Below are 19696 nucleotides of genomic sequence, written 5' to 3'. Positions count from 1 at the left end.
CAGCCCACCCTACACAGGACGGGGCAGAGTGCAGGGAGAAGTGACCACAGGGCCAGGCTGGCTAGGTCCATGGTGTGAGCCAATACCCTCCCACCCATGCGGGGCCCTCACCTGGGAAAGGGGGGCCTAAGGGCATGGGGCAGGCCCATCGCCACCCAACAGCACAGACACACAGCAGGGATGTATTTATGAAGCCCACCTTCCCTAGAATGGGTTTCCCCCGCACAGGCCCCGCCCAGCTCAAGCTGACCTCCTCCACCTAGGACTGCAAGAAGGCAGGTCCCCGGGGGTTCCTTGTCCAGATCTTGGCCAGGTCGTTAAATTCTAGGCAGTGAGGGGGCGGAGTGGGGGTAGACAACCTTTATTGCGTTCCAAGTCTAAGCCTCTTTTCTACAAAAATAAGTCTTCACATTGCCGTATCCCTGGGCAGTTCAAGTTGCCGTGTAAAAATACTCTGCATTCGTCATAACATTCTCTCCTGTTCAAACATCTCCAAGTTGGGGTGCCCCAGCGCCGGCCAGCGGAAAGCCCGCGGAGGCGCGACGGTCAGGGTGCAAGGAAGCTGCCACCTGGACGAGGCTAGGCCGGGGACCTGTTTCCACACTGACACCTGGTCAGGCTGGACGGCACGGGGTACCGTCGGCGGGGTCCCCGCCCGGCTCAGTGGTGGCTTCGCCGGCCGGGAGCGGTGGGGGGGGAGAGGCACAGGCGGTCCACCTGCTCCTGGTGGTGAGCGTGCTCGCTGATGGACGTCCAGGCTGCCGCAGCTGGGAGGGAAGGGGAAAGGAGCGCGTGTTAGTTGGGAGCCGGCCCTGCCCCCAGCGCCCACCAGCGAAGCCTCCAGTTTCGTGTGCGTGGTTGTTTCGGAGCGTGGGTCCGCAGGTACCCCGGCTCCGCTCTGCCTCGGGGGCCAGGCGGGGGGCTGGGCGCGATCTCTGAGCCGCACTGAGTCAGGCTCCGCACAGCCGACTCATTTCTGCCACCCGACCCGGGCGCGAGATTTGCAATGCAAAGTCACCCCGCCTCCGAGCACCCTAACCTGCCCGGGATCCGAGCGCTCTCGGGGCCTCACCCGCCCGAGGGCCGCCCCCCCTCCCCCTTCGCGGCGGAGCAGAGGGAGGAAGTTTTGCAATCCCGACAAACAAACGCTGGTCTTGCACAGGCTTGAAAAAGTTAGGGGAAAATGAAGAGCGAGCGAAATCGAAGCCAGCGCCCGGGCCTGACGCTCGGGTCCGCGGGCTCCCGGAGATGCTCCCCACCCAGCCCGGCCACCCCACCTCGGTTACCTCCGGGGACCGGGCGCTCAGTAGTCCCCTAACCAGCTGGAGAAGTCGAAAAGCTCGCTTTCAGAGGAACTCAGCGCGCCCTCACAGCAGCTGTCGTCCGAAGAGTAGGCAGAGCGCGGGGAGCCGGGCTCCGAGCTGCCTCCGCGGCCTGGTGACGACGAAGCGCAGGAGGGCGAGGCGGCAGCGGCGGGGATCCCAGAGGGCCCGCGGGGCACCGGGGGCCGCGCGCCTGGCGCCAGCAGCCCCCCGGCCAGTGCTGCGCGCACCGCGTCGTGCTCGGCCAGCAGGCGCTGCAGCGCGCGGATGTACTCCACCGCCGAGCGTAGCGTCTCCACCTTGCTCAGCTTCTTGCTGGCGCCGCCGTGCGGCACATGCTGCCGCAGCGCCTGGAACCCCAAGTTCACCAGCTTCACGCGGTTGCGCTCGCGCTCATTGCGCCGCGCCACGGCTGCCGCGCCACCCCCCGTCTCCGCCGCGGCTGGTCGCCGCCGCCGGCTGCAGCGCAGCAGCTCCGGAGACGCGGGTCGCCGCCGAGCGGCGCAGCCGCCCGAGACGCCAGGAACTGGGGGCGCGGGGCGGGGCTGCACGCGGCTGTCCATCGCGCCTGCATCCACTCAACCGGCGACTCCTTTGAGCCCCCGCGTGCCGCTATAGGTGCTAGCACAGGAACGGGGGTCGGGGGACGGACGGCAACGCCCCAAGGGGGCCTCGCCCTGTGTCGCCGAGCGACACCCCCACGATAAGCGTCCTAGGTCCTCCGGTCTCCGAGAACAGCGAGGCACAGGAGGGCGAGAGGTGGCCGGCTGTGCGCGCCGGGGAGGGTGGGGCGCTCGTGTCCCGCGCGTGCTCTCGGACGCTCCCCAGGTCTTCCCGGCGCGGCGCAGGCGGCTCGGTTTTAAATGTATAGATAACCCTCCTCCGCGCCGCCGCCGCCTCCTTTCTCACGCCCTCCTTCCCTTGCCTCGCCCTCCCGCCACGCTTCGCCCTCCCCCTTGCGCACACAACCTGCAAAGACTAAGCCCTGCGCGCGCCCCCCACTCTGTGCCCCGGGCACCGTCTGCAGGTCCCCAGTGGGCTCCCAGATCTCAGCAGGTGCTTAGTGCGTCCCCCAAACGCAGTTCGCAGGTGTGTGTGCTTCCCCCCAAACGCCAGACCTCCGGGCGCTGTCACAGTTTCCCGGTGCGAGCCGGTCCGCTCCAGCGCATCCCACAGGTCCCGGGTGCAACGGTCCGATACCCCCACCCCACCCGGCGCTCAGGCCGCTAGTCCGGGGAGTTGCCTGGTGTCCGCACGCGCCGCTCGGGCAGGGCGTGACTGCGAATACGGCGCATCTCGCCCTACTGCGCACGAGACCCCCGAGGGCAGCACGCGCCGTGCCACCGCACCCGTACCGCCCACCGCGAGCCGAGGGGTGGGGACCGGGTCTCTGCCAATCGCGGTCCGCCCATTCAGCCAATCGAGGAGGCCCGGCCCCATGCCCGGCCCGGGGAGGAAGCGCGTACGCCCGGCGCGTGGCTCTGGGAGCGTCGCTAACAAAGCTTGGCTCCGCCCGGCCGCTCCCCGACAGTGGGTGGGCGCGCTCCCGCACGCACTCCTGTCCATCCGGTTGCCCACCTGTGTTCCTCCGCCCCGAGTGGGCGGGGACGCAGCGCTACCAGGGCGGGGCTGGGGCCCAGTTGAGACCTGCGCGCCCGGTGGAGGCTCAGGGTCCCACTCGCCTTCCCAGCCTACCAAGCACACCCTCTGCTTGTGGTTTCCGTGCGCCCCGGGCATGGAGGAGCCTGGAAACGGAGGGCCTGGAGGTTTGCACCCACCGCTTCGGTTCCGGGCAGCGCTCAGCCTTTCCCCTGACCCTGCATCTTCCTCTTCCCCGCACCCCCCCAACTCCGCAGCCTTCCCTCTCGTCCTGCCTTCTGGGCCCGTTCGCCCCATCCTCCCGTCGGACGGGGCCTACCCGCGCTCAGGGCCCTCGCTCCTTTTTCTCCGTGCCACCGCACAGACGACCTCAGCCCCCCACGCCCTGCTGGGGCTTCACTCGCCCACCTGTCCTCAGGGCAGGTTGGGCCGGTGCGGAGGTCGCTGGGGCGGCATCCTTCACCAGCGCAGAGCGGGGTTCCCAAGGGGGAACAAGAGAGTTTCTCTCTGATCAACGGGGATGGAGTGGGGGGAGAATTTCGGGGTCTCGGGGGCAGGGACTGCGGAAGTGTGCGGACTGCTCTCTTAATGGGAGAGTTTCGCCCTGCCCCAGGCTGGGAAGGCAAGCCACAGCCACCCCGCACCGGTTTTTCCGAGTGACCAGAGCCTCATGGGCTGGGACCTCTGGGGATGGAGCACTGGGGCGGATCCAGCTGCCTGGAGCCGCCTCTCCGTTCTGGCCAGCTGGAAGCCCAGGACCCCTCCCCAGGGAGCCCTCAGGGCAGACGGCAGGTATTTACTGCCCACCTTGTGATGCCCACTGGTTCACGGTACCCGGAAGGATTCTCCGGGCGAGTCTGCTTGGCCTTCCGCTTTGGGGAGTGACCCAGAGACGGGCACTTGAATGGAGCCGGGTGGGTATGGGGCCCCATTTGCCTTAGGAGGAAGCTAGCTCAGAGAGGACCTGGAATGCGTCCACAGTCACACCTCGGCCAGGGTAGCTGTCCAGGCAGCAATGGGGGCCCTGACTCTCAATCCAGGTGGCCCAATCTTCCTAAAGGCAGGTCTCTGCATTCTCTCTAGGGTCAGTGCCTGCCCCCCCCCCCCCCCCCCCCGTCCTTCCCTGTCACGTGGCAAACCCCAGCCAGAGATGACTCTGCCTGTCCTTCCTACCTGCTCTTGTCAGGGGTGCCAGGACAACCCCCAGAGGCCTGCACACAGGGCCTTGCCAGTCCTTGTCTGGACTGCTGCTCAGATGCCTGTTGCATGGAACAGAGCCTCCAGGTTCTAGCAGCTTCAGCACGGATTTATTAGTTCTCAGGATTCGGTGGGTGGTGGGAGGTGCCTCTGCTGCTGCGGCCCAGCCGACTCCTGCAACTGCTTTCAGTTGGGGGGACCGCAGGACTGCTGGGGGCCAGCTCTGAGTCTCCGCCTGGTGTGGTCTTCATCGCACACCTCACAGCTGGGTTCCCGGATCCCAGAGTACCAGTTTGCTTTTGAGATGATGAAAATGTTCTAAAATTGACTGTGGTGGTGGTTGCACAACGGTGAACGTACTGAAAACCGCTGAGTTGCACACTTGAGGTGGTGGATAAACTGTGTGGGGTGTGCATTATATCTCCACAAAGCTGTTCAAAAAATTTTTAATATAAGCATACTTCCTTGTCTTGCCCACACCCTGGCACCCTCTCCGGGCCCAGTCAACCATCCCAGGCCCCACCTGCACTTGCATCTCCCAGCATTTTAGGGCAGGGCTCAGTAAACCCATTCCCCCTCCCCAGGCAGGGCTCCCACCACCCACTCTCCGTGTCTGTAAATGGCACCAGGTCCTCCTGTGAGTGGGACAGTGCTGTGCCTGTCCCTCTGCGTCTGGCCCATTTCACTCAGCCAGTGTCCTCAGGTCCCTCCACGTTGCAGCCGAGGCCAGAATACCCCTCCTTTTGGAGGCTGACACACCCGCGTGTGGATGGAGCCTGTTGTGTCTGTTCATCTGCCAGTGGACACCTGGGTTGCCTCCACCTCTTGGCTGTTGTGAATCACACTGCTGTGAACACAGGTGTGCAAACATCTGTTTGAGCCCCTGCCCTCACTTCTGGGACAGACACAGAGGGGGGATTGCTGGACCAGAGCAGTTCTAAGGTTGACTTTTTAAGGACACCCTCCCCCAGAATTTTGCACAGCAGCCGCACCAGTTTACATTCCCACCTGCAGGGCACAAGGGTCCCACTTCCCCACATCCTCCCCAACACTTATCACTTCCTAGTATTTTTTTAAATAGTGGGTGTGGGTTTTAATTTTTTAACCACTTAAAAGTGAAAACTTTTGTCAGCTGTGTACAAAAACATGTGATGAGCCACCTATGCTAGATGGTCCTTGTGTCTCCTGACACCTGGACCACAGCACAGCCATTCCCTGGGCTCCTCAAACTCCACTCCCCACAGGCTGAGCCACCCCCACTCTTCCCTAAGCCCACTCCTCTACCTGGTCCCTTTCTCAGAGGAGCCCCTGGCCATTGCTCCATCAGCAGGACGGGAGCCACCCTGATCCTCCCCTCGCGTCCACCAGCCCTGCCACTTCTCCAACTGGCCACTGTTTTTCCCTTGGGTGCTGCCATCTTGGGCATACTTTGGCCTCCTCCCATCTGTCCACTGTCTTGAAGCAGGAGGGACCTTCCCAAGGTGACTCAGATCCTGCCTTGGCCTGGGCATCAAGTCTGAGCTCCTTTGCTCACTGCCCTTCCTCGCTGGTTTCCTGTCCAGCTTTGAGGACACATCACCCGGAGCCTCCTCTGACCCCTGCACCCTCCTGCCCTGTCACAAGTGGAGCCGACCACTACCAGGCTTCTCACCTGCATGCGGCCCACGGCCACTGCCAGCTCCGGCTCTGCTCCTCCGGAGGCTCTGTCCTTTCCTCACTAGCTTCCTAGTTGTGTTCTCTGGGTCAGGTCATGGGTTGGGAGGCTGGGGGCCCAGCTGGGCCAGGCTGGCGCCTCTTCCAAGCACACAGCGCATGCTGCAACCCTTGTGCGAGAGCCGTACCTGTGTCACTTGGGAGACTGAAGCCTTCCGGAACCCCACTGCAGGAGGAAGTGGGGGCTGTAGGAAGTGCAGAGCGCCCGTTGTTCAAGCTTCAGATGTGCAGGTGTGCCAGCTGGGGTTCTCGGGAAGCAGACAGTGGGGTCTAGAATGAGGTGCATCCCGAGGACCCGGCTTCTGCGGTCACGGAGGCCGGAAGCCCCACGATGGCGCCGCAGGCTGGAGACCAGGAGGACCGGGGGTGTGAGTCCCGGTCTGAGGCCGGAGAAAGTGAGCTGAGGTGTCCCCACTCAAGGGGTGAGGCCGGAAATGGCCGAGTTCCCCCTTCCCCTGCCTTTTGCTCTCCTCGGGCCCTCAGCAGATCAGGTGGGGCCCACTGACGTGGGAGGGCTGCCCACCGTACCAAGTCCACTGGAGCAGGTGCCCCTCACATCCGGAAACACCCTCCCAGGCACCCAGAAGTAACATTCAGTCTGGGTAAACAATACTTAAACCTCTCCTTAAACCATACCTCATCTCCAAGATGACAAGGTCATAATTCTGCCTAACATGATGCAAGTACAACGAACAGCACACTGACCCCTTCCTAGAGGGAAAGTCCTGACACACACACACACACACGCACACACACGTGTTTATAGCAAAATGAGAAGCTAAATAAGCATGATGGTCACAGTCCTTGGCTCTGTGACTGGCCCTGTGGCCAGAGCTGGGATGTATACCTACCTTCCTGCACTACCCACTCCACATTGCTTTTGCCCCCGGCAAGCGCCTCGGCTGGTCACAGCTCCTCACCCAGTGACTTCATCCTTCACACGTTGGAGGCCAGTCCTCCTGCCTGGACTGGGTTGTTGTGATTTTCCATTGACCTTAATCCCAGGGCATGGCAATCCTAAGAGATGCCCTAAGGGATGCCCTGTATCCCAGACATGCTCTTCCATGCCCCATTGTGGAGCAGTTGCCCCATGTCCCATTGGTGGTCAGGATCGGTCACCCAGCCAGCATTTAACTCCCCTCCTGCTGATTGGGAGACATGAGGAGCCCAGTGTGGCTGGATGACAGTCTGGCTTCCAGTTCAGTGGGGTCATGGCGTCCCCTGGTGGGAGCAGTCCTCCCTCTGCAGCTCAGGCCTTCATGGCCGCAGAGCATGCGGTCTGGGGGCAGGAAGCAAACATTTCGCTAGTGGGTCACCAGGGGCGATCGTGGGGCCACTGCCATTTCCACCCCTCGGTTCCTGGACCCGTGAATCCCGGCCAAGGGAGAAGCAGCCCCGTGTATGGGGCTCTGACTCACACCCAGCCTGACATGTCCATGCCACCTCCATTTGATGATGAAGCACTGCTGTCCACACTCAACTTGATGGCCCGGTGGGTCAACGACACCCAGTGCATGCAGGCAGCTCAGGTTGCACGGTAAGCCAGTGGCCCACCAAGTGTCCAGTCTCTGCTAGGGCCCAGAAGCAGGCCAAGAGCTGTCTCTCCAAAGGAGAGTAGCCGCCCAGGATGGATGGCAGCACTTGCTCCAGAATTCGAAGGGCCTGTGCTGTGATTCACTCATAGGGTCTCCTGGGTCACACAGCCCTGGTGCAGAGCGGCTCGCACAGCAGCCACGACCTGCTGCAGTCTGCTCTGGTTTGGGGTCCTCACTCAAAACCTACAGCTTTTAGCATCAGTTGGTAACAACCCAAATGAGGGCCACACCGTCTGTAAAATCAGAGACGCCCACTAGGTTTTGTGCCCCTCTTTTGGATAAGGGAGTTGGCAGATGCGCATGTCCCATCTAGGGTCCCCTCCACCTCAAGTGGGACATCTTGACCTGCCGGCCTCTGCTGGACCCCTGGAGATTTCACTGAGGAAGGAGGCCCCTGAGTTTTTGCACATTCATTTCCCATGCAAATGTCCTGCCCATCAGTCCAGAGGAGCTGCTAATGTCTGTCACCGGGTCCAGATCAGTATGATGTCATCACTGTAACGGACCAGAGTGGCATCTTGTGGCAGGGAAGGGCAGGCGGTAGCCCTGTGAATTCAGTCACATGGCTGCAGGGTCCGTACGCCCTGGGGAGGACAGTGGCGCTGTCCCGGGGGCCTTGTTGGCTGAAGGCAGCCCACCTCTGGGAGCCTCACTGACGGGGATGAAAAGGCATTTGGCAGCCTGTTGGCCGCACACCAGGTGTGCGGGCATCAGCTCACTCCAGGTGACACCGCATCCAGATGGCGGCAGCGCTGGAGTCCTGGTTACACCTGCCACCGTCTCGGCAATCTGCCCTCGAAGACCCGCTGTCCTCTCATGGGCCAGACAGGCAAGGTGAGCGGGGTGCGGTGGGGTCACCCTGACCCTCCAGTCCTGGACAGGCACTAACTCTGCCGTCCCTCCACAGATGCCAACGCCGTAGGCAGAGGCAGTGCGAGGGGCCCATGCTGGCCTTTCTGACCAGAAGAGCCCCCCCTTACAGGGACCCCACGTAGGGGTCCTGCCAGCTGGTGAATGTGTCTGCCCCTACTGTGCATTAGGACCTGGGGGAGCAGGGCAGGGCGGGGACTCCCTGAGGCAGACCTGAGCTGCAGGGCCGTGGACCCCGCCTCTGTGAGCCCCCCACTCAAACTGCTCCACCCCATGGGGTCTGAGCCTCCAGGATGGTTCAGAGCTGTCAGTTCAGAGCCAGTGTCCACCAGGCCCTGCAGGTCTGACTGCTCCCTCCCCTCAGGGGAACTGGCCTCCCCTGCTCTCAGGGGGCCTGGGTCTGTGAACCAGCGCTAGTCTGGGAGTTGATGGAGGGGCTGTGACTGTTTTAGGATTCAGGTACGGCGACCGTTCCCTGGCCCAGAGCTTCCTGCTTGTACAGATCAGGGGGGGTCTCCGGTGGCTCCCCCTCCGTGTCACCTCCAGGAACACCGTGAGCAGCCAGCCACGCTGCAGGTCTCTGCCGCAGGGAGTTCCATTGCCACCTGACCCTGCTGACCCCCGAGTGCCCACACCATCCTGCCTTTGCTGGCTCAGTGCCGCCACCTGGGGTCCTAGAGCTCCCCCTGCATTTAGGTGTCCCGGGTTAGAGAGTGGCCCCTACTGTGAGGTCTGGGGACAGAGAAGGTGAGCACAGGGTCTCCAGGCTGCCCGGGCCCCTCACAGCTTTCCTCCTCCTGTGATGGAAGGCATGTCTTCTGAATGCCTGCAGTGTGGGTGAGTCCAGCTTACATGACATCCCAGTCTCCCTAAGCTTTTGACCAAGGGGTGTCAGACATTTCCAGTCCCTTGCTTTGGGCCATCTTTTGATCCATATTTCAGCCAAACAACCAATCACGAGAGCCCTTTCCATCGCCCGTGCCACAACATCAAAGCCAGCATCCCCCCTCAGTGTGCCCATGGCTGCATTCCTTCCATCACGACCGCACACCCTCCACACGCATCCTCACACAGACTCCCCAGACTCCTGTCTGCATAGATTAGAAAACTCAGGCGGCGCTTCTAGAGTGAGGCACACCTCCTCATGAGTCATGCACAGTACCTCACCTCCAGGCCTGCTGGGACTCGAGTTATAGGTCTAGAAGCAAAGGCGGAGGTCCTCCTGACAACCAGCGCTGTCTTGCACAGCAACTGCTTCAGGAGAGGCCATCACCATGTCCTCAGGCGATGCTGGGTTAACTGGCTCAGATAGGGGTGGGAAGGCCAGGACCACAGAGGCAGGGAGGCCTCTCCCACTGGCAAGGAAGACCCACCAGAATTTAGGGGCTCAGTGTCTCCGCTTCCTTAGGGTGCTCCCACACGTCCCTGTCCCAACATACAGGATGCCAGTGCTTGCCAATCAATGCCCTCACCTCAGCAGGAGACACCCTGCGGGACTGAGGGCACAGCTCACATCACAGTTCAGCCAGTCATAGGCTCATTTGATTTTCAGCAATCTCAGCCCTGGGGTGGAAAGAAGCTCCTTCAGGCCACACCCAGAAAGCTGGGAATTTGAATCCCTGAGCTCATCCTTTTCTTGAACTGCTTTGTCCATTGACTTGGGGAGCATCCAGCCAACATCATTATATTTCTTCACTTTTCCAAAAATGTTCAAAAGTATCATATGCAGAGTAATCCAGCTCCTTGCTTCATGTAGATTGTTGACTGGGAGATGCAATATTTTGTGCATCTCTATGCCAGGGCATGCTGTGGATGACACGTGCTCTCTTTACCACTGATGATAGAGGCATTGGCATCTGTAAATACAGGCAGATTAGAGAGCTGATTCCAGGAATCCCAGAACCAATTCAGAAAACTCATCTGTTCAGGACCAACCTCTATATGAGTCAGGGATCTTCAGACCAAGAGAACCACTAGAAGAGACAGATGATGGGTAGAGAGAGAGAGAGAGAGAGAGAGAGAGAGAGAGAGAGAGAGAGAAAGGAAGGAAGGGAAGGGAAGGAAAGGGAAGGGAGGGGAGGGGAGGGGAGGGGAGGGGAGGGGAGGGGAGGGAAGGGAAGGGAAGGGAAGGGAGAAGAAAGAAAGAAAGAAAGAAAAATAAGTAGATAGGTGACAGATAACATAGGAATTGGCTCATGCAATTCTGGAGGCTGAGGAGTACTATAACCCGCTGATTGTAAGATGCAGACCCAGGGAAGCGAAGGTATAATTTAGTTTATGTCCAAAGGGCTAAGAACCCAGGGAGCCGGTGATGTGAGTCCCAGTCCAAGGACCAGGGCAGGTGAGCCAGGGTGTGCAGCTCAGTGGGGGAGGCAGGAAACGGGCGAGTTTGCCCTTCCTCTGCCCCTTGTTCTGTTCAGCCCTTCAATGGATTGGATGAGACCCACCCATTCTGGGGGCGACCAACTTTACTGAGTCCACAGATTCGAATGCTCATCTCACCTGGAACACCCTCCCGGGCGCCCCCAGAAATGATTCAATCTGAGTGCCCCGTGGTCAGTGCAGCTGACACATGAAAACAGCATCACAACCAGGAGGAGAAGTTCACAGTGGGCTCTGGAGAGACAAGCACAGTGTTCCCTGTGGGCTGGGGGCCAGGCCCTTCCCACTCGGGGCGTGACTGCAGCACAGGAGTTGCTCCGGGCCCAGAGCATACCAACTTCACAGGTGACTTTAACTGATCTAACAACCCCATTAAAAAAGCGAAAGAGGAAGGTGAAGTGAATTTCAGTGATCCATCCAAATGAATCAATTTCAACATGCAATCAATACAAACATTATAATGAGATAGTTCCTATTTTCTTCCCATACTAAGTTTTTGAAACTGGATGTGTATTTTTTCATACTTACTGAGCATCTCCATTCTGTGGCCACATTTTGAGTGCTGCGCAGCCACACACGGCCCATCATGGTGGACAGCGCTGGCCTGGACTGAGGAGCAGTGAGTCTCACGGCCATGCTACATGTTCTAGATTGTATTTGATGCTTTGGCACCTTGGGGCTTTGCTGACCCCAGAGAGACTGCCAACTCCTAGAGGTCATGAACAGCTAGCTTGCAAGTCCACCTCTAACATGCGAATCAAGCAATCCAGAGCCCAGCCCACCCCCGCCTAGATTGGGCTCACACTCAGAACCACGATCGCCCACCCTGACCATCCTGAGGCAGGCGCCAGGCAGCCTGGGACAGCCCCTCTGCTGAAATTACTCAAACAAGCCAACCCCAAGCCTGCTTGCCTTGTCTCATCCATTCCCTCCCACGGAAACCACAATAAACACCGTTGCCCACGTTTCCCCCTTGCCCCCCCTGCTTTGTGACCGGCCCATCGTTTCCATGGCAGCTCTCTCCTGATCTGTTAGTCTTGCCGTACCTGAAAAATAATAAAACCTACATTTAAAGATACCCATTGCCCCAAGTGACAGACAAGTAAACAAAGGCCTAGTGAGGGGAACCAGCTTGCTAAAGGCTGGTCAGTGAGCAGCAGGAGAGGACCAACCAGCCCGTTCCTGAGTTCCATCCATGCGGCCTCCTTAACATCACTCTACCCCAGGCCCTCATAAGGCTGGGGGCTGAAGGCAGCCCTGGATCCCAAGGGCCAGTCAAGCCCACTCGGAAAGCAGCTGTCCATCCCACCGGCAAGGAAGAGGCTGCCCTTCGTCATGCCCGTCTTGTGCTTCCATGGTCAGGAAGCTGGGTGGGTATTAGACCATGAAGAGAGCAGCCGTACATTCAAGACAGGACAAATCCTCCAGACCATACTTTCCAACCACTGGGCAAGAAACCAGGAAGAAAATGTCCCAGGTTCAGTCACTAGCAAAGCAGAAAGAAAAGGGATCCTCTAAATAGCTCTTAGGTTCGGGAAGGAATCAAAACAGCAAGTACAGGCTTCTCGCAAATAGTCATGAGAATAATTCCTATAAAAACCTTACCCCAAACAATCTCATAGCTCTGAATGGATTTCTTAGAAAAAAAGAGAGTTGGAACATGAATGAACAAAACATTCAAAAAATCAGGATAAGAAAATTAAAACTGATGTATAAGAAGTAATTAGAGCTAAATAATAATTTTAGGGGAAGAAATTAACAAGACAAACAATAGGACTGTTAAGTTAGTCAATAAATGAAAACCTGATTTCTTAAGAAGACCAACAAAATAGGCAAACCTAATTGAGAAGGAAGAGAAAATGTAATTTTTTTAAATAATAGAAATATAAATTGGATGTGTACTTTTTCATATTTACTGAGCATCTCCATTCAGACTGGCCACATTTTTGAGAGCTGAGCAGCCACATGTGGCCCATAACAAGTATGAAGAAGACTAAAAATTAAAGAAAGATTTCCATTTCTGATCAAGATGGAATGAGAGGAACTGGTTTTCCACTCCCAGCCCAGGAGCGATAAAAAAAAGACCAAATTCAGGAAACAACAATTTTCAGGAGACTGGACAGCAGGGAACTGATGAGGATGTACAGGTGAGGAAACTGCCAGGGGCAGGCAAAGAATTGCCCCAAAGGAGTAAAGAGCAGTGCTTTGCTTTCCTGTAGCCCAGGAATGAACCTACTCCATCAGCCAGTGTGACCCGTGAGGCCTGGGGTAGAGACCAGGAAGGCTCTTCCCTCACGAGCGGGGTCAATTTTCCCTAGACTGAGCACTGTCTCAAAACAAGGCTAAAACAGGAAAACAAGAATATCCAGCAACTATAAAGTTTAAACAATGTCTGATATCTGATCACAAATGCCAAGCATGGAAAATATCTGGAAAATATGGCACATAATGAAGACTTGGATAAACAAATACCAAGAATTGGCAAGGATATTTAAAAAAAACAAGGACATTAACAGACAGGTAGTAAAATAGTCATGACTGTATTTTGTAAGTTGAGACATGGAAGATATAAAAAGAAAGACCCAAATTAAACTTCTACAATGTTTGAGATGGAAAACACACTGGGTTGAATAAGGGCAAATGACATACTGTGAAAGAAAAAATTAATGAACTTTAAGAGGTTGCATAAAATTAAGCATAGAAAGAAAAGAGAATTTCTTGGGAATAATGGACACATTGATAGACATTGAACAACTTCAAGTGATCTAATACACATCTGACTGGAGTCAAAGAAGAGAAAGAAGAGAAAGAGGGAGACAGGAAAAGTGGCTGAAATTTTTCCAAATTTCATGAAAATTATAAATCCATAGCTCCAAGAAGCTCAAAAAACCCCAAGAACAAGGAACATAAACAACCCCAAGACATAGCTTGACCAAATGGTTCAAAACTAGTAGTAAAGAAAAAAAATCTTAAAAGCTGCCAGAGGAAAAAGGATACATTGCATACATACAGAGGAATAAGATATGTACCAAGGAAAAAAAGTAAGGATATAATACAGATTCCTGATTGGGACCAATGCAAGGAGAGGACAGTGGAGCATCATGTTTGAAATACTGAAAGGAAAAAAGCCTGTCAACTTAGGATTTTATACCCAGTGAAAGTATCGCTCAAAAGTTTAGGTGAAATAGATACTTTTTTCCCCAGACAGTCAAAAGCTGAAAGAATTCAGCAGCAGCAGACCAGCACCACAAAAATATTAAAGGATGTCTTTCAGACAGAGGACAATTATATGAGACAGAATTATAAATGTACACAAGGGAATGAAAAGCACCAGAAATGGTAACTATGTGAGTAAATATATTTAAATCATCATTATTACTTTAATATTTTATGAAGGTAAGTCACCATTTAGACAAAAATAGTAACTATTTAGTAAGGGATCGACAGCATCTGTAAGAATGAATCACATGACACCAACAGAACAAAGGCAGCAGGAAGGGATGAAGTCACTTGTGGAGTTTCTTATACTACATGTGAAGTTGCATTGTATCACTTGAAGGCAGATTACAAGTTAAAGATGTGAACCATAAACTCTAAATCAACCACTAAAATAAGAAGACAAAGATTATAGTTAATAAGCCAGTGAAGAAACTAATGGAATCATTTAAAACATCAATTTCTAGAAAGCCAGAAAAGGATAGAAAATGAGCAAAAGGCAGATGGCGCAAATAGAAAACAAGTAGCAAGATTATAGACCTAAGCAAAGCAATGATCATATTAAGTGTAAATGGCCCAAGTATCCCAGTTAAAAGGCAGACATTGTCAGACTGGGTAAAAAAGCAAGATCAAACTCTATCTGCCTTCAAGAAAATTAACTTCAAATCTAAAGACATTAAGATATTAAAAGTAAGATGATGCTGTATGAGGCAGTAGCTAAAGAGACAGCAGTCATCCTGATAGTCACCTTCAAGGCTGGAACTAGAGCAAGGTGTGTGAGACACTTGCCTCAGTCACTAAATTTAAGGAGGGAACCCAAAAATGCCGCAGTCAAAATAAATAATATCTTAATGTAATATATTTTTAAGAACACAAATTCATGTGAAAATTATATGAAAACCAAAATATTAAAGTTTTAAATAAAGATAGGATCGATAACAGTAACATGCCATGTTGAACCCTATTGGGTCCTGAGGCAGAAGGAAAAAAATCAGCCCTGTGAGAAACTTTGATCCAGAGACACTTCACTAAACTGCGCCTAGTTTTCTGGACCATGAAGACTGTGAGATAAGAAATATTTAATGTTTTACACTAAACTATGTTTTCTGCCTTTATCTTGTGTCTACCTACCACTTCAGCATTTTATTAAAAATAATAATAATAAAGAGAGAAATGTGGTATCCACATATAAATCAAGTATAAAAATCAAATGAGTATTCATATTTGAACTGACTGTTTATAGTTTATAATGCTTGAGCAAAACTGAAGGTTTCTGTGATGGCTGCCCTTGTACTGTTCACCATGTAAGAACTTATTCACTATGTAAGAATTTGTTCTCCATGTAAGAACTTGTTTGTTATGCCTCAGAAGATTGGAGACTGATGAAAATTAGGCTTGGGGTGGATTAATGATTGTGCATTGAGCATTGACTCCCCTATACGGAATTTTATTGTTGTTAACAACCATTTGATCAATAAATATGAGAGATGCCCTCACAAAAAAAAAAAAAAGTACACACTTCCAATGGTAAAATAATAAGTAACCGGGATGTAATGAATATAGTCAAGATATTGTAACAGCTTGGTATGGTGATAGCTGGTACCTAGAATTGTCATGTATATAAATGTTGAATCACTATGTTGTACACCTGAAATTAATGTAATGTAATACCGTGTGTCAACTACCCTTCAATAAAAAAAAAAAAAAAGAAAAGAAATATTTAATGTTTTAAGCCACTGAGTCTTGGGTTATTTGCTATGTATCAATAAATAATTGGTATAGATTTCAAAAGATATTCTGTGTCAAAACTAATCAAAAGAAACCTGGAGTTACTTACATCAAGAAAAAAGAAAGATTCCCCCAAAAAGAATCTAAAATTACACCTCAAGGAAGTAGGAAAAGAACAAACTAAGCTCAAAGTTGGCAGAAGGAAGAACATAATAAAGATTAGAGTAGAAATAAGTGAAATGACGAATAGGAAAACAATTTTTAAAAGATTACTAAAACTTAGAGTTGGTTTTTTGAAATGATAGACAAAATTGACAAACCTTTAACTAAATTAACCAAGAAGGAAAGAGACAGGACTGAAATAAATAGAACTATAAATATAAGAGATATTACAAGTAGTACCACAGAAATACAAAGGATAAGAGACTACTATGAATAATTATTCAACAAAAAATTGGACAATCTAGAAGAAATGGATAAATTCCTAGAAACATACAACCTACCAAGATGAGAATCATGAAGAAGCAGAAAATATTAACAGACCAATAGTGAGTAAGGAGATTGAATCAGTAATGAAAATCTTCCCAACAAAAGAGTAGATGATTTTACTGGTGAGTTCTAGTAAACAATTAAAGAAAAATTAATGCCAATCCTTCTCAAACTCTTCCAAAAAATTGAAGAGGAGAGAACACTTCAAACTCATTTTATGAAGCCAACATTACTCTGATACCAAAGCCAAGTAAAAACACCACAGGAAAAGAAAACTACAGGCCAATATCACTGATGAATATGGAGACAAAAATTCTCACAGAATGAGAATTTTGAATTAACAAACTGAATTCAACAGCACATAAAAGGATCATTCATTTTGATCAGGTGGGATTCATCCCTGGGATGCAAGGATGATTCAACATAAGCAAAAAAAAATGATACATCACATTAACAGAATGAAAGATAAAAATAATATGATCATCTCAATAGATACAAAAAAACAACAAAATTCAACATCCTTTCATGATTAAAAACTCTCAAAAAAGGGAGTACCTCCATATAATAAAGGCCGTATATGACAAGCCCACAGCTAACATCATACTCAATGGTGAAAGGTTAAAAGCTTCAGAAACAAGACAAGTAGTGCTCACTCTCACCACTCATACTCAACAAAGTACTGAAGGTCTGGCCAGAGCCATTGGGCAAGAAAAAGTAATAAGAGGAAACCAACTCAGAAGGGAAGAAGTAAAATCGACTCTTTTTGCAGATGACATGATCTTATATAAAGAAAATCCTAAAGACCTCAACAAAAAACTGTTAGACCTAATCAACAAATTCACTAAAGTTGTAAGACACAAAATCAACATAAAAATCAATTGTTTCTATACACTCACATCAAACTATCTGAAAAAAAATAAACCAAACAATTCCATTTCCAATAGCATCAAAAATAAGAAAATACTGAGGAATAAATTTAACCAAAGAGGTGAAAGATCTGTACACTGCACATTAGGAGACATTTATGAAAGAAATTGAAGAAGACACAAATAAATGTTCATGGATCAGAGGAGTTAATATTGCTAAAATGTCCATACTACCCAAAGTCACCTATGAATTCAATGAAGTCCCTATGAAAATTCCAATGGCATTTTTACAGAAACAGGAAGAACAGTTCTAGAATTCTTTTGGAACCACAAAAGACCCAAATAGCCAATGCAAACTTGAGAAAGAAGAGCAAAGCTGGAGGCATCATTCTTGATTTCAAACTATACTACAAAACTGTAGTAATCAAAACAGTATGGTATTGGCATAAAAACAGACACATAGACCTATGGAACAGGATCATGAGCCCAAAACTCATGCATACATGGTCCCCTAATATTTGACAAAGTAGCTGACAATAGTCAATGGGAAAAATATAATCTCTTCAATAAATGGTGTTGGGGAAACTGGATATTCACATGCAAAGGAATGTAACTGTACCTCTATCTACATCATTCACAAGAAATTCAAAATGGATTAGAGAGTTAAAAATAAGACTTGAAACCATAAAAGTCCTAGAAGAGAACACATGGAATAAGTTCCTCGACATTGATCTTGGCAACAACTTTTTGGATATGACACCAAAAGCATAAGCAACAAAAACAAAAATAAACAAATGACTACATCAAACTTCTGCACAGCAGAGGAAATGACCAACAAATGAAAAGGGCACCTACTGAATGGGAGAAGATACATATATCTCATAGATGTATCCATATATCTAAAAGGGGTTAATATGCAAAATATATAAGTGTGGATAAAATGAGAGTTCCTGTGGCCAGGATTCTCACCTGACCCTGGCTGACTGGCTCACTGCACACCTGTGGGCAATACATGGCTGCTGACTCTATATATAAAGAGCTCCACCCAGTGCTCTGGGAACGACACGGTGGCAGGGCTGCAAAGCTGCAGGAGAGCAGAGCAGAGGCTGGAGTGGTGGCAACGCCGAGGACAGAGGTCCGGAGGACGGCTGTGCAGAGAGGCCTGGAGGACGGCAGGAGCCTGGGAAATGATGCCAAACTCAGTGACACAAAAACCCAGGGAGAGTCGTGCCACTGATGTGGAGAGACCAGGGCTGCAGGGGCAGGCAGGGTGAGGACCCGGTGGGCCCTCTGGGTCTGGGGTCCAGAGGTCCCTGGCCTCCACATCTCCCAGCAGGATGGGAGGAGGGACACTGGGGGCGCCTCCCAGCTGCATGAGACAGGACTCCGACCCTCCAGCAGGACCCCGGGAGTGACTGAGTCAGGGCGCCGTTAGGCGGCAGGCCAGCCCTGCCTGGGCTGAGCAGCCTTCTGAGCATGGGAAGAGGCCAGCACTTCACCTTCCCCTTCCAGAGCGCACGCAAGTCACATGACCCACGCCACCGAACCAGCAGAGAGGGTGATTCTGGGAACATGCTTCCAGCTTGTGACAGTACAAGGCCTACCCTCCCCACTCTCTGTTTTTGCACAAATGCAGCTTTACTGAGCCGTAACTCATTTTGTGAAGTCCACTTTTCAAAGTGCACAGTTCTGCGCCGTGGAGAACATTCACGGAGCCAGGCAGCCACCACTGTTCAACTCGACGGCATCGTCACAAAAGGAAGCTGCACACCCATGAACAGCCACGCCTCCAGCTCCCAGCATCCTCCAACCTGCTTTCCATGGCTGTGGGTCCGCCTGTCCCTTACGTTCCCTGCAAATGGTGTCGCAAGAGCCCATGCACCTCCTCCAGCTGCACTCAAGTTCCAGATAGAGACACAGTAAACCCTGCTTCTGCCCAGCGAGACGCAGCTAAGCCTGCACCCCAGACACTCTCCCTGCCCCCCGAGAAGAGGGCGTCCTCTGGCCCACCTGCGGTCTCCAAGCCTCTTCCAGATGTCACCTTCCCATTCTGCAGTGCTGTCCCTTAGGCACCGACGTTCGAAGTGAACCTCGCAAGCATGGTTATAGAGTGGTAGGGGAGGAGGGGGAGAAGGAAGTTGGTGGCTAAGTCACATCCCATATACCACAGCAAAGTAAGGAAGAAACACCGACAGCTGCTCCAGGCTGGCCTCTGTGGCGGCCCTGTGGTCCCAGCTGGTATACACGCTGTACTCTGTCCCACAAGTGCCCCAGCTGCCAGGGGCTCCCTGCTGGTGGGACGACCCAGGCCTTCATTCCTAAAGGGTCCAGGCCAATGGTTGCAATTTTCTATTGAGCTTAATCGCAGGACAGGGAGTCCTCAGTGCCCCAGGGGCTGTGCTGCATTCCAGACATGCTCCTGCTCATCCGTGGGCCGTGAGGACGGCCGGTTTGCCATGCATGGCGCTGGCCACCCAGCCTGTGCTGCAGCCGGCTCTCTGCCTGTCCACCCTCTGGTGGGGGACCCCAGAGGGGCCTGGTGGGGGTCTCAACCTCCAGGTTAATGGACACGTTGTGGCCTCCAGTGGAGCCCTGCTCCCCTGGGAACTTGGATATCCAGACGAGGAGAACCTGGACGTGGGGGATGGGAACAAAGACGCCCGCCGTGCATCTCATTAGGGTGACAGAAAGCATCATGCCCACCCCCATGATTCCCGAA

General features: G+C 52.4%; 1 protein-coding gene across 1 annotated transcript; it reads right to left on the bottom strand.

Moving 5' to 3' along the window:
* Positions 1–345: 345 nt before the first annotated feature.
* On the bottom strand, positions 346–2413 carry ASCL2 (achaete-scute family bHLH transcription factor 2). The gene is made up of 2 exons (XM_036875966.2): positions 1287–2413; positions 346–767 (listed from the first exon to the last, which is right to left on the bottom strand). Exon 1 carries the CDS (start codon positions 1883–1885, stop codon positions 1304–1306), a length of 582 nt encoding a protein of 193 aa, XP_036731861.1. The 5' UTR covers positions 1886–2413; the 3' UTR covers positions 346–767; positions 1287–1303.
* Positions 2414–19696: the final 17283 nt, after the last annotated feature.

This window comes from Manis pentadactyla, chromosome 9 (genome assembly GCF_030020395.1).
Source record: "Manis pentadactyla isolate mManPen7 chromosome 9, mManPen7.hap1, whole genome shotgun sequence".
NCBI lineage: Eukaryota > Metazoa > Chordata > Mammalia > Pholidota > Manidae > Manis > Manis pentadactyla.
Note: the sequence above shows the minus strand (reverse complement) of the source record. Positions and strands in the feature narration are given on the sequence as shown.